This window comes from Myotis lucifugus, unplaced genomic scaffold (assembly GCF_000147115.1).
Source record: "Myotis lucifugus unplaced genomic scaffold, Myoluc2.0 scaffold_3645, whole genome shotgun sequence".
In the NCBI taxonomy this organism is placed as follows: Eukaryota; Metazoa; Chordata; class Mammalia; order Chiroptera; family Vespertilionidae; genus Myotis; species Myotis lucifugus.
In genome coordinates, this window is record NW_005874693.1 from 1 (window position 1) to 14,632 (window position 14,632).

Here is a 14,632-nt window from a genome sequence, read left to right on the forward strand (position 1 = left end):
AGAGAGGAAGGGAGAGAGAGAGAGAGAGAAACATCCATGATGAGAGAGACTCATGGATCGGCTGCCTCCTGCACGCCCCCTACTGGGGATGGAGCCCGCAACCCGGGCATGTGCCCTGACTGGGAATGGAACCGTGACCTCCTGGTTCTCAGGTCGATGCTCAACCACTGAGCCACGCCGGCCGGGCCTGATGGCTAAGTTTTAAGTGCAGATGAAAGGCACAGTGGGTGGATCTTGCTAACCGGTACTCACCACATTGCGTGTCCAGATGACGTTGCAGCCTCCGGATGCGTTTCCCTGAGGGCTCACTCACACGCCGTCCATGTGGGGCTGGGGCTGCCGAGATGGGAGGTGTGTGAGCAGAGGGGGTGCTGGGAGGCCTCGCCCGGCCCCTCCCACTCCTGGGAAAGAGGCGAAAACGGAGCACCCCCTGGGTCTGGTTAACTCGGGGGCCGGTCTCTCCCCTCCAGCCCCGGGCCCGGAGGCGCGCACTGCCTGGGCGCCAGCGTGGAGCACGCGGTCTGCGAGAACCCGCCCTGCCCCAAGGGCCTGCCCAGCTTCCGGGACCAGCAGTGCCAGACGCACGACCGGCTGAGCAGCAAGAAGAAGGGCCTGCTGACGGCAGTGGTGGTGGACGGTAAGGAACATGGCGTGTCCTCTCCCTCCGTTCCTTCCCCAGGAACCTCACACCTCCGGGGAAACCCAGGGGGCGCCCCCACCCGCAGTCCACCCCGAAGGGTGCCCCAGTCCTCCTGCCCAGTCAGCCTGGGAGGGACCCACGGCGTGAGCCTGGGGTTGGCCTTGGACGACATAGCTCTGTGCCACTTCCCGAGAGCAGCTGCGAGGCAGGCAGCAGCCCAGAGGCCTCCCGCACCCCCATTTGCAGCAAGCGGGGGGAGGTGGGGGGGGGGTACCCGCAGCCTGCTGCCTGCTTCCAGGGCCCAGGGCCGACTGTGTGGAGAGGGAGGCTGTGCGGGGCCGGGACAGTGGGCGTCCGCTGCCTCCCTTTCCAGTGTTGACGCTCCCTTGCAATTTCCTGGGTCATTTTGGGGTGGTTTTTAGTCTTTTTGTAAATTTTTTATTTTTATTGATTTCAGAGAGGAAGGGAGAGGGAGAGAGAGAGAAACATCAATGATGAGAGAGAATCATGGATCGGCTGCCTCCTGCACACTCCCTCCTGGGGATTGAGCCTGCAACCCGGGCCTGGAATCGAACCCCGGACCCTTCAGTCCGCAGGCCAACGCTCAACCCACTGAGCCAGACCAGCCAGGGCCAACCCCGTGGAGCCTTTGTACCTCGGCTTCCCCTTCAGGCAAGGGGGAGGGGAGCCCGCCTTCCCGGGAGGTGTGGGCAGCTGCACGCACAGACTCTCACTGCCCTCTGCCTGGCCGTGCCTGGGACGCAGGAAAACGCAGGAGGCTCCCAGCAGCCCCGGGTGCACTTGGATCCCTAGTCAGGAGGGAGGCCGGGCTCGCAAACCTTCAGCCAGGCCCACAGATCGGCCAGGACTCCGAGGCCTGGGTCGGGCCTCTCCCACTCCCCGGGAGCAGGAGGAGGTCACGTCCAAGGGGCTCGCCCCGCCCTCCGCTCCACTCCGCTATGTGCACGGGGTTGTTTTCCTCTCCTTCGCCTCTTGCTTTGGTTTGCAGTTCTCCGGCCTCGTTTCTGCAAACGCAGAAATCCCACTGAAATGTCTGTTTTTCCACCCATTTCTCCAAGTCCCGATCACACTCCCGCTTCACTTCTAACCGCTGCTGGAGGGCTGACCTCCTCGGCTGCCTTCACGTCGCAGGAGCTGGGAGCCACCTCTGCCCAGACCCCCCTCCGGGGGCCTTGCAGGGGGCTCCTCGGGGAAGCTCATTCATTGCCTTCGGATGGTTCCACCCACTCGCTTTTTGGCGTGTTTTTTCTCCCAAAGCAAGAAATGATGAGCGCCTCCGCCTTTGACCTGAAAGGGGCCATCGTATTTATTTATTTTAATATATTTGTATTGATTTCAGAGAGGAAGGGAGAGAGAGAGAGAGAGAGAAACATCAATGATGAGAGAGGATCATGAATCGGCTGCCTCCTGCCCCCTGCTGGGGATGGAGCTTGCATCGCGGGCATGTGCCCTGACGGGGATTCGAACCGTGACCTCCTGGTTCCTAGGTCAACACTCAACCACTGAGCCACGCTGGCCGGACGCTAATAAGGCCACCGTCTTGGATAAGGAAGCCGGGGTACAGTCAGCATTTCGCCTTGGACGGAGAGACCTGGAGCTCAGGGCTTTGCAGGGACCACCTCCCCGCTGGGGGCGACTCTCAGGCCTTCCCGCAGATGCGGTTTCATTTCCTTCTCAGACGGAAGCAGGAGCCAGCCCTCCTCGATGAGCGTTTCAGAGGAGAAAGACCAGCTCCTAAATGGCCGACCTGAGCAGGGAGGGAGGGCAGCGTGTCAGCGTCCCTCTCCAAAGCCGCTTTCCACAGGGCCCGGCCGGCTCGGCTCCTCGGAGCCCGTCCTGACCGCCCTATTCATAGCTCTGCTATCGCGGCGGAATTCTTTGGCCGGTGACGCACAGTTCAGGGAGGGAGAAGTGATATTTTTTTTCTGTTTTCTCTTCTTGAACGGAGGAAAAAGAAAAAGGAAAACAAGGAAATTCTTGCAGAGGTAGATTTTCCAAGGGAGGACTCGGGACCACAAGCCCTTCCCGCCTCCCGCAGGAGACAAAGACGCTCCTTAGAAAGGGCTTCTCCGTGGAAAAGCCTTCAGACAGAACCCGTGGACGTGGCCCAGGGCCCAGCCCACCCCGTCTCTGCCTTCCCCTCGGAATCTCATCGCAGCGCAGACCTTGCCGAGTTCAGGCCTCCCCGGCCGGGCCAGCAAGCCACGCGCCCGCTGGGGCGTCGGAGGGCCTGGCAAAGGCCGAGAGGCACATTCCAGCTCCGTCTCCCCGGCACGGCTGAACCCCTCCGGGTCAGAGCCCCCCCAGGGGACCAGGCGGGTGTGACGGTGAGGGCTCTGTCACTCCAGCTCCGTGAAGCCAGCTGGAGCTGCTTAACAAAACAGAGGGAAGTTGCCCGCCCGGCCCGTGTGGCTCAGTGGTTGAGCGGCGACCTATCAACCAGGAGGTCACGGTTTGATTCCCAGTCAGGGCATCTGCCCGAGTTTCGGGCTCGATCCCCAGTAGGGGGCGTGCAGGAGGCAGCCGGTCCATGATTCTCTCTCATCATTGATGTTTCTCTCTCTCCCTCTCCCTTCCTATCTCTGGAATTAATAAAAATTTAAAAAAAAATTTTTTTTTAAAAAATTCACTGTTTTCAAACTGCTTTAGCCAAAGGACTCTTCCTTATAACCTTAGGACACTCCCCTCTAGCCTCCTAAGACAAGCCTTCCACCGAGGGCGTGGATCAGGGTGCCACGGGACACCAGCCACGGAAAGCAGCTGAGCACAGTGGCCGTTCAGTGACCGTCACTCGTTCACGAAAGCCCGGGCGCTGGGTGCGAGCGTATCTGCTGTAGCAGGAACCCTCCGGCTCAGTGTCCAGTCCTCTGCGGCCCTGTCAGCCCCACCCTCGCTCCCAGGCCCCCGGGAGGCCCCCTAGGGAGACTCCGGTGGAGAGAGCACGCAGGCGTCCATGTTCCTCTCGCGGTCCCTTTGCAAAGCAATCCCCCGCGCCCCGCATGGCCCTCCTCATGCCGACGCTCACCCCCTTCCCTCCCCAGATAAGCCGTGTGAGCTGTACTGCTCGCCCTTGGGGAAGGAGTCCCCGCTGCTGGTGGCCGACAGGGTCCTGGACGGCACGCCCTGCGGGCCCTACGAGACCGACCTCTGCGTGCACGGCAGGTGCCAGGTGACGTGTGCTCTGTGTGTCCTCGGCGGGCGGCTCGCCCTCCTCAGAGGGGCTCGGCGTGGGCGGGGCCTAGGGAGACCTGGGGGAGTGGGTTTTCTTTTTTTTTTAATATATTTTTATTGCCCTGACTGGTGTGGCTCAGTGGATAGAATGTCGGCCTGCAGACCGAAGGGTCCCGGGTTCGATTCCGGTCAAGGTCACATACCTCGGTTGCAGGTTCCTCCCCAGCCCTGGTCAAGGAGTGAGCATCAGGCAACCAATCAATGTGTCCCTCTCACACCAATATTTCTCTGTCTTACTCGCTCTTCCACTCTCTCTAAAATCACTGGGAAAATATCCTCTGGTGAGGATTAAAAATATATATTTTATTGATTTTAGAGAGAGTGGAAGAGAGAGGGAGAGAGATAGAAACATCAGTGAGAGAGAAACATCGATTGATGGATCGGCTGCCTCCTGCATGCCCCACACGGGCGATGGAGCCCGCCACCCGGGTGTGTGCCCTGACCAGGAATCGAACCGTGACCTCCTGGTTCATGGGTCGACCGCTCTGCTCAACCACCGAGCCACGCTGGCCGGGCCGAGGAATGGGTTTTCTTAAGAAGGTGCCAGGGTGCTGCCTCCCACCTGCAGGCTGGTACCCCCTCCTGCAGGCTCCCCTGGCTACCACCTCGGAGTCGAGGTGGCTGAAAGGATAGAGGTCTCGTAGTGTTTAAATGTTAAAAAATGTTTGAATAACCTGAGACGTGATGACAAAGGGAAGAGCCATGCCGAGGTGAGGGTGGGAGGTGTAGGTGAGCGTATGTTTTTGGACAAGCTCTGCTCTGGTTCGAGACAAAAGATACAGAACGAAGCAGGTGCCTTTGCAAATGGTACCCCAGGGATACCGATGCCTGGCTTTTGGGGACTTGCCCCACCCACTGGGATATAGTCCCCAAACCCATCCTGATGGTGCATGTCTGTGACTCGTTGGAACAGTGATAAATGCCACGGAAGGAGACAGAGAAAGAGAAAGGAGGGAGGGCCCGGCCCGCGGGGCTCAGCGCTTGAGCACGGCACTCACCGGAGTGGAAGCCCCCCACGCGACACCCCCGCCCTCAAGTCTAGCTCCCCGGGTGGGTCTTCCTGCGTGCCTCCTTCTCAAATGCGAGCGGTCAACCAGAGATGACCTGCTGTTTGAAGAAAAGCAGCAGCCGGCCCGAGAAAGACCAAGAAAAACACACAGGAAAACGCACCCTGGCAGAAGAAACGGAGATAATTATAGACTCCTGCAGGATTCTAGAATTCTGCTGCCAAGTCAGCAACCAAGCATGGGAGCAAAATAAAGGAACGTTGAGATACGGGAGAACTCAGAAATGTTCTTTTCCAGGCGCCCGTTCTCGGAGAGATGGCGTGGCCTTTAACCAAACAAGGGGAAAGTCGAGAAGGGGAAGGCGAGCCCAGCTGGCCGGGCTCAGTGGTTGAGCTTCGACCTAGGAACCAGGAGGTCACGGTTCAATTCCCGGTCAGGGCACATTCCCAGGTTGCAGGCTCGATCCCTTGTAGGAGGCGTGCAGGAGGCAGCCTATCCATATTCTCTCTCATCATTGATGTTTCTCTCTCTCTCTCTCTCCCTCTCTCTTCCTATCTGAAATCAATAAAAATATACATTAAAAAAAAATAGGCGAGGGCTGTGAATTGTTAGAACTAACTGGGAGCCCAGGAATTGCCGGTCGAGGCCTGGTACCACCGGCCTGAAAGTCTTCAGTCCAAATGAAAATAAGGAGTCGGTGGCGTCCCTCTGATGGAAGAGAGAACGCGGCTGTCATTGCACGATGGCTGTTACGTTACAGAAAGCACGTGCTCTCCCTCCAGCCGGAAAAATAAAACCCACTGAGCCCCGCCGGCTGGGCTGGGAGCACGGCTGTCTTCCTGGGCCCCCTTCTCTGTCAAACCCGCAAGATTATATTCGGCCGTGAGGTGGGTGTCCTGCCGAACATAACGCAGGCTGGATCCCATTCATTCTTTGATCTTCTGGTCTTAAAATAAATTAGCCTATTTGCTCGGGCCTCTGAAAGTATAGGGGCCTCCAGCATCACGTGACAGACCTTTGTGAGACGGGAACCCAGGCTAACCCAGCTCTCTGGTCCCCTAGAAAATCGGCTGCGACGGCATCATCGGGTCGGCGGCCAAAGAGGACCGGTGCGGGGTGTGCAGCGGGGACGGCAAGACCTGCCGCGTGGTCAAGGGCGACTTCAGCCACTCCCGGGGGACAGGTGAGTGCGGGCGCAAGCCTGTGTTCTACGGACGTCTTACTTCCCTGGCCCCCAAGCCAGCAATCGCGTGCCCTCCCCGCGTTTCGTATGGAAGGGCTGGTGGGTCATCGCGAGGGTGACCTGGGACTCCGTGTCACAGCTTCTGCAAGGCAGAGAAAGGCGTCTTATCCACAGTGACGCCGGCGTCCGGTCTGTCAGGCAGGCGGCTTGTGTGCGAATCCGTGCTGCCCCCCGGCTCCTGAGGGGACTGAGGGAAGCCAGGCGGCTCCATCCAGTCTCGTAGCCACTGGCCACTGAGCCGCTTCAGATGTTTTTGTTGTTGTGAATCCTCGGGACCCAAGGATATTTTTTCCATTGATTTTTTTTTTCAAAAATATGTTTTTATTGATTTCAGAGAGAGGAAAGGAGAGGGAGAGGGAGAGAAACATCAGTGAGGACAGAGAATCATGGATCGGCTGCCTCCTGCACGCCCCCTACTGGGGATTGAGCCCGCAGCCCTGACTGGAAATCGAACCGTGACCTCCTGGTTCATAGGTTGATGCTTAACCACTGAGCCACGGTTGCCCATGAGCCTTTCATCCAATGCACATTGACTCAGCATGACGACGATGTTAGAGGCAGGAGGTGTGCAGAAGGAAAATGCAGCTGTCACCAAGTCCAGGGAGGGGACCCCCAGCAAACAGCCTGAGTGCATGTATGAGGGGTGCTGCAGGGCGCCTCCCTCACGGCTGCGGGCAGATGAGGGCACCCCTACGCCCTAAAGAACAAGTAGAGGTGGTCCAGGCAGCGTGCCTCAGTGGTTGAGCGTCGACCTATGAACCAGGAGATCACGGTTCGATTCCCAGTCAGGGCACATGCCCAGGTTGCAGGCTTGATCCCCACTAGGGGGCGTGCAGGAGGCAGCCGGTCCATGGTTCTCTCTCATCATTGATGCTTCTGTTTCTCTCTCCCTCTCCTTTCCTCTCTGAGATCAATTTAAAAAAAATTTTTTTTTAAAATGGTCAATTAGAGATTAACTGTCAGTGGGGGTGGGGCAGGGCATTTCAGGTTGAAGGAGGAACCCAACTTCGAAATAGTATGATTCCCCCAGGTCATGTGACATCTCCGGCGCCAAGTGTGGCTGACGGACCGGCTGATTCTGTCAGCTCAGACAGGGAGGCACCTTTCATCTCTGCCCAGCGCCCAGGAGGAATGTTATCACCCTCGAGGGTGACTATCACAGAGAAATACCATCCGGAGATGAAAAGCAGTCGGGCGCAGGCTTTCTGCCCGGTTCTGAGAAATCCTGACCCTTGTCTGACCTCCTCTGGGTCCTCTTACCTTCCATACTGAAGCTGGGAATTCTGAGCAGCCCCCCACGGGGACAGCGTCCATGTCCTCCGGGACGCCCTCCTCCCGTGTCCTGCAGGGCTGCGTGGAGGTAGCGTGACCCTCTGGCCTGTCGCCTCCCAGCCTTGAACCGATCCAGGCCCCGGCAGCTCCTCTGTGAAGGAATCGGCTCGAATTGGCCATCACACTGCTGTCCTCAGGGCTGGGCTCCGCCTTCGGTGGAGGTGACACAGCGAAGTGGTTTGAATGGGGGTTTTGAAAGCTCTCCGTACGAGGCTTTCACATCATTCATTAAACCGCCATTTAGACGTTATGGCCTTTAGTCCACGCAGGCCTTAGCACCAGCCACTGGTGTCCACGGGAACCACCCTCCCCCCCCCCCCATGGTGACCCATGAGCTCTGCACCCCTTTGCGTTTTGTTCTGAAAGAGAAACCTTCTTAAACAGTCTATTCTGTTTTTAAAAATATAACAAAGACCTCATCTGAACTAATTGCATCTTCAGTGACGCGAATCCAAATCAGGTCGAGTTCTGAGTCCCGGGGGTTAGGACTTTAACCAATGAATTGGGGGGTGGGGAGCGGGATATAGTTCAACCCATCACTCGTGCAAGTAAGTAAGTGCTGCTCTGGAATTCGGCAACCCAGGGGCTCTGGCCATACAAGAACGCTCTGTGATTGACACTTGTCATAGCTGTACCTCCCATCAGCTCTGAAATCTCTACGGGGGAGGGGGGAGAGGGGACTTTGGTGGGAGATGGGGCAGGCGTGGTTCACGCATGTTATCCGTCACCACAGGCTATATCGAAGCCGCTGTCATTCCCGCCGGAGCTCGGAGGATCCGCGTGGTGGAGGACAAACCCGCCCACAGTTTCCTAGGTAACGCCAAAACAATGATCTGACTCGCCATGTCTGTTCTGAGGATGGAGGCGGAGGACGGGGTGGGCTGGTCATCGGGTCAGCAGCATTCTCCCAGGACATCGGTGTCAAACTCATATCTTAGGTGTCGTGATAGAAGGACTCATGGTTCTGGCTGCCGGGACTTCCCAGCGCCATCGCTCAACTGACCCCAGTCCCGGGTAGTGAGCAACATGGGGGACATTACCTCTGCTTTTCCCTGGAAATGTGAAAAGGGCAGCAGGATGTCAGGGTCCATTAGATCGCTCAGCTTCTAATTCCCACATGAAATGGACTTTCAAAAATATATACTTTCATTGATGTCAGAGAGGAAGGGAGAGGGAGAGGGAGAGAGACATCAGTGATGACAGAGAATCATGGATCGGCTGCCTCCTGCACACCCCACATGGGATTGAGCCCACACCCCGGGCATGTGCCCAGACCGGGAATCAAACCGTGACCTCCTGGTTCATAGATCGATGCTCAACCACTGAACCACGCCAGCCTGGCCTGCTTTGGTCCCCTTATCTCCTCTGCCAACCAGAACCCCAGGATTCCAGGGCCTGGGGTATGCACTAGGGCCAGCCCGGAGTGGTCCACGCTCGTGACGTTTCTAAGGTTTAGTGCACACCAGCCATGTTGGGCACCAGGGCCGGGCGCTCTGGAAGTCAAACCGGTGGAGCCCTGAGCTCCCCCTCGCATTTGCTGGGAACGATTTCCGAGGAATTTCACCCCCCCTTCCTCTCAGCCACGCGCCTGGCTCGCGGCTCGAAACCACCTGGAACAGGAAATGCCTCTGCAGTTTCGCGTTCACGGCTCAGAACAGGCCTGGCGGGCCCCGGGTGGAAATAAAAGGCGCTGACGCGGCGCCAGGATTAGAAGTGGGTTGACTGCGGGTCAAGCCTTCCAGTGCAACCCAGGAGGGGAGAGACGCGAGGAGCCCGCTCCTGCACAGCCCCACGGGTGGGGGGGACGGGGTCAGACCCCCACATGGGCCTGCAGCCAGCGCTCACGAGGAGCCCTGCCCTCCCGGCCAGGGAGGCCCCCTCCACACTGCCCAGCGTGGCTCACGGTCTTTCCCTCCATGCCCGGTGTCCACAGACAGCATGTAAATATCTGCACAGAGAAACGAGGGCCCAGTTGGGAAACAGACATGCATCACGTGACCTCAGGTTCTCGGCCCTGGAGGAGGTTTTGTCTGCCCCGCCAGGGGGGTGAGGAGAGCAGGGACCCACCCTCCCTTCTGTGGGAAGTTCCTCTCATCGTTAAGAGGCTCCTGATGGCTCCTCAACAAAATACACAAAGGCCCTGCTGTTTCTCAGACGGCGATTTAAAATGTCCGACCTGCCCCGGCTGGTGTGCTCAGTGGATAGAGCGTCGGCCTGGGGACTGAAGGGTCCCAGATTCTATTCCGGTCGGGGTACAGGCCCGGGTTGCAGGCTCAATCCCCAGTAAGGGGTGTGCAGGAGGCAGCCAATCCATGATTCTCATCATAGATGTTTCAGTCTCTCCCTCCTCCTTCCTCTCTGAAATCAATAAAAACATATTTAAAAAATAAATACAAATAAAACGGCTGACCTCTGACCCCGGTGGAGCCTGAAAATGAAATTGTTCTTCCCAGCTAATCAGAGCCCAGACATTCATCACAGACAGAACCAGGTCCCTCCAGGATTCCCTGTTTTTTGTTTTGTTTTTTTCTTTTAATGTTTTTATTGATTTTTTTCGTTTTTGAGTTTTTCGGGGGGTCTATACCCAGGAGAGGGAAGGCTGGGTTGTCGGGTTGCTCTGTACGGGTGTTCTGCGTGGCCTCCACTCCATGCTGTCCGTTCTCTTGCCAGCCCTCAAAGACTCCAGTAGGAGGTCCATCAATAGCGACTGGAAGATCGAGCTCCCCGGAGAGTTCCAGATCGCCGGCACCACAGTCCGCTACGTCCGCAGGGGCCTGTGGGAGAAAATTTCTGCCAAGGGACCGACCAAAATTCCCCTGCACTTGATGGTAAGGCTCGGAGAGGACCCCCTCCCCCCCCCCCCCCCGTCTACTTCTTCCTGGGGGTGTGGGTGGCGGGCAGGTGCACTGGTTCCTGGTGGCTTACCTGGCCACCTGCAGCTCAAGGCTCTCTCTTGATCTTCTCTTTTCTTTTTAAATATGTTTTTATTGATTTCAGAGAGGAAGGAGACGAGAGAGAGAGAGAGAGAGAAACATCAATGAGGAGAGAGAATCAGGGATCAGCTGCCTCCTGCACGCCCCCTATTGGGGATCAAGCCCACAACACAGGCATGGGCCCTGACTGGGAAACAAACCGGGGCCCCCTGGGTCATAGGTCGACGCTCAGCCACAGAGCCACGCCGGCCGGCCTCCATCTTTTCTTATCTCATCTCTTTGGGCATGCTTCGGATTTCTCCCCTCTCAGAACGTCGTCCCGGCTCCTCGCTGGCAGAGCTCCCACCTCTTCTTAAACGGAACTGCCTCCAGGAAGGAGCCGCGCAGCCCTGGGGCCGCCAGGGAGACTTGGCCCACTCAGCAGCCGGCCCGCGCGAAGTCTGTGTTTGCACATCAGACGGCACCGGCCCGCCCCTCCCCTCGGTGTGTGTGTCCACACTGGAAATTACCTTTTGGAAAGGAGCTGTTGACTCCGCTTCCTTCCAAACCAACAGTGCTCAGATTTTCCAAGCTCGCCTTGCAACAGGCATCCGGGAACTGGGGGTGGGGGAGGCCCAGGTTCTACGGGAATGTCGACTCCCCGGGTGGTCTCAGACACCTGTGGGGTCCTGTCTTACCTGTCGGGGAGGACGCCACCCAACCCAGGGGCCACCTGCTGATGCATCCTTTTTATTTTGGTTAATCCTCACCTGCGGATTTTTTTAGGGAGATTGGAGGGGGTGGGGGGGGGAGAGAAACATCGATGTGAGAGAGACACTTTGATTGGTTCCTTCCCACACATGCCCCAACCAGGGCTGGGCATGGAGCCTGCAACTGAGATCCATGCCCTTGACCGGAACCAAACCCGCAACCCTTCAGTCTGTGCCTGACGCTCTGCCCACTGAGCCACACCAGCTAGGCTGATGCATCCTTTTTAAGAACATCAAAGCACTGCAGGGACAGCTCTGCCTGTGAGCCCTGAATGCAACAAAAATGTATAAAATAAAATAAAACAAAATAAACGTAGCCCTGGCCTGTTTGGTCAGTAGTTAGAGTATCCACCTGCAGACCAAATGGTCGCGGGTTCGATTCCTGGTCAAGGGCACATACCTGAATTGCCGGTGTCCTAGCCCCGGTAGGGGCATGTGCAGGAGGCAACCAATCGATGTGTCTCTCTCAGGTCGATGTTTCTCTCTCTCTCTCTATCTCTCCCTTCCACTCTCTAGAAATCAATAGGAAAAATATTCTCGGGTGAGGATTAAAGTAATGAGGATCATAATGAAATAAAAGCAGTTATGCAGAGGGCCTGCAAGAGGAAGCCAAGGACACCGTCATGTCACCGGTCGCCCTTGCATTTGCTCCCTGTAGCAGGCGCCAGGATGGGTTTATTTCCCGTCTCTTCTCAAAGCTTTCATGGCCCGAGTGCATCGCCAGCCCGTTCAGGCCGAGGCACAGCCGGGATCCATTCCGACCACGAGAAACAAAACTCGGAGAGAGAGAGAGGAGAGAGAGAGAGAGAGGCAGCCGCCGCAGCCCCGGGCCCAGCCCTCGTTAATGTGAATCGCTTCTCTCTCGAGAATGATGATGGTTACTGGTTACTTCCAGTTTGCAAATCTAGAAATAAGAGGTGCCCCTCTGGCTGTCCATAGAAGCCACTGTCCCCCAAACCAGGACGCACGCCTTGGGGAGCCACGGGGACCTGCACACAAATTATACGTGGCTGCGAAATTGCACGAAATTGGTTTCAGATGGATCCCCCATTCACCAGTCTTATATTCCCAGACTGAGATAATAAAGATCTCTTTTAAAGAGGTTTTTCTTTTTTCTTTTCTTTTCTTTTTTTTTTTTTTTTTTTTTACTTTCTTTTCCACCCTAGGCAGGTTTCCAAATGCGTTCCTGCAAGTCTGTTTCTTGGAGAAGTGGATGTTTATGCTGCTGAGGCGCCCCACCCCCACCCCCCACCCACTCAAGCCCTCGGGGGAGGGGGAGCCCCGGGAGGGAGGAGGAGGCTTCCGTCTCAGGCACTTGCCACCTGGCCTTCCCCCCCGTCGAGGCAGGTGGGCCCTGCACCGTCTGCCTGGAGCTCCCACTGGCCCCTCTCCTGGACCTCCCGGCCTGGAAGTGAACTTGCTGGTGCCTTAGACCCAGGGAGGACCCGCTGGTGTTAGGCCTGCCCTGAGGACACACCCCCCACAGCCAGGCCACTGGAAAGTCCTACATGAGGCCTTGTTTTGCAACGTTAATTTGAATATGGTTTTTTTGTTTGATTTTTGGAGAGAGAGGAAGGGAGAGGGAGAGGGAGAGCGAGAGAGAAACATCAATGAGGAGAGGGGATCATGGATCAGCTGCCGCCTGCACGCCCCCTACTGGGGATCGAGCTGCAACATGGACATGCATGTGCCCTGACAGTGAATGGAACCCTGACCTCCTGGTTCTTGGGTCGACACTCAACCAGTGAGCCATCCCGGCTGGGCAGGTTGAACCTATTTTAAAAGCCCGTGCCCACCGGGAGGGAGACCCCACAGCAAGGCTCTCCCCGGGCTATTGCGCGGTTTCAAAGCGGCCTCTTCTTTTGCCTCCCGCCCAGGTGTTGTTATTTCATGACCAGAATTACGGAATTCACTACGAGTACACCATCCCCGTGAACGCCACGGCTGAGAATCAGAGCGAGCCCGAGAAACCCCACGATTCCTTGTTCATCTGGACCCACAGCGGCTGGGAGGGGTGCAGCGTGCAGTGTGGAGGAGGTGAGCCCCGGGGTCCCGGCCCACGGGTGCGGGGTTTTGTTAAAGGAAGGAGACGTGGATTCCGGGCACTCTGTGGTCAGGGCACAGAGAGGGACAGGCTGGGCACATAACCAGTGTTTGTTCATTTCAGAGAGGAAGGGAGAGAGAGAAACATCGATGAGAGAGAGAATCATGGATCTGCTGCCCCCTGCACGCCCCCTACTGGGGATCGAGCCTGTAACCCGGGCACGTGCCCTGACCCGTAATCAAACTGTGACCTCCTGGTTCATGGGTTGATGCTCAACCACTGAGCCACACCAGCCGGGCAGCGGTTGCCTTTTCTGGTCCTAGTCTAGAATTTTTCTCCTGCCCCGCACTGCCTTGCCCATGTCTTGGACACCCTCCTGGCTGAGCTGATAGTTCTCCTGCCCTGACCACAGTCAGTTAACAAATCTCTGATCAGAAGACACCCCTGCAGGCCCCTCCATAGCGGGACCTAATGCCCCTCCCGAGGCGGCAGCCACAGCCTCTCAGCTCCCTGTGCGCTGGTTTCCAGGGGAACGCAGGACCATCGTGTCCTGCACGCGCATCGTGAACAAGACCACGACGCTGGTGAATGACAGCGACTGCCCCGCAGCGAGCCGCCCGGAGCCCCAGGTCCGAAGGTGCAACTCACACCCATGCCAGGCACGGTAAGGAGCTGGCGTCTCCGGCGCCGGCCCTCTGGGGCGGGGCAGCAGCGCCCGTGCGTGGGGCGGCGTGATACAGTCGGTACAGGCCGCTGTATGCCGCCTTCCCTCGCTGCTGAGGCATCTGTGTGCTGGGAATACTGGACCTCTGGCTGCTAAGCCGGAACTGGGATGGAAATGTACAACCCGTCAGGCGGGCGTGGCTCAGTAGTTGAGCATCGACCTAGGAACCAAGAGGTCACAGCTAGATTCCATCGAGGATACGTGCCGGGTTGTGGGCTTGATCCTCAGTAGGGGGCGTGCAGGAGGCGGCCGATCCATGATTCTCATCATTGATGTTTCTGTCTTTCTCTTTTCCCCTCTGAAATAAATCAAAAAATATTTTTTTTAAAAAAAAAGGAAAGAAATGTACAATCCTAGCTGGAGGCCACGAATAGCATCTCGTGGAGAAAAAATAGCCCTCGCCATACACTCTCAGGGGGTGTCAGCTGCCTGTGTTAAAAAGAAGTCAGTGTACCCTGCCCGTAGGGCTCAGTGGTTGCGCACCGATATGTGAACTGAAAGGTTGCTGGTTCGATTCCTGGTCAGGGCATATGCCTGGGTTGCAGACTCGATCCCCAGTTGGGGGCGTGCAGGAGGCAGCCGATCCATGATTCTCTCTCATCATTGATGTTTCTCTCTTTCCCTCTCCCTTCCTCTTTCTCTAAAAATCAGTTAAAAAGGGGGGGGGGGATGGTTGTCTTGATCCCGAATGTTTCCTCGATTCCCCGA

The 14,632-nt window shown here is 57.1% G+C and overlaps 1 protein-coding gene across 1 annotated transcript; it reads left to right on the top strand.

The window, feature by feature from the left end:
- Positions 1-470: 470 nt before the first annotated feature.
- LOC102418452 (A disintegrin and metalloproteinase with thrombospondin motifs 17-like) lies at positions 471-13,864 on the top strand (the record flags this gene model as incomplete). Its single annotated transcript, XM_014450769.1, has 7 exons — positions 471-637; positions 3,703-3,830; positions 5,962-6,082; positions 8,208-8,288; positions 10,145-10,302; positions 13,034-13,193; positions 13,729-13,864. Coding segments are annotated over 7 exons (951 nt in total), but the record flags the coding sequence as incomplete, so codon positions are not given.
- Positions 13,865-14,632: the final 768 nt, after the last annotated feature.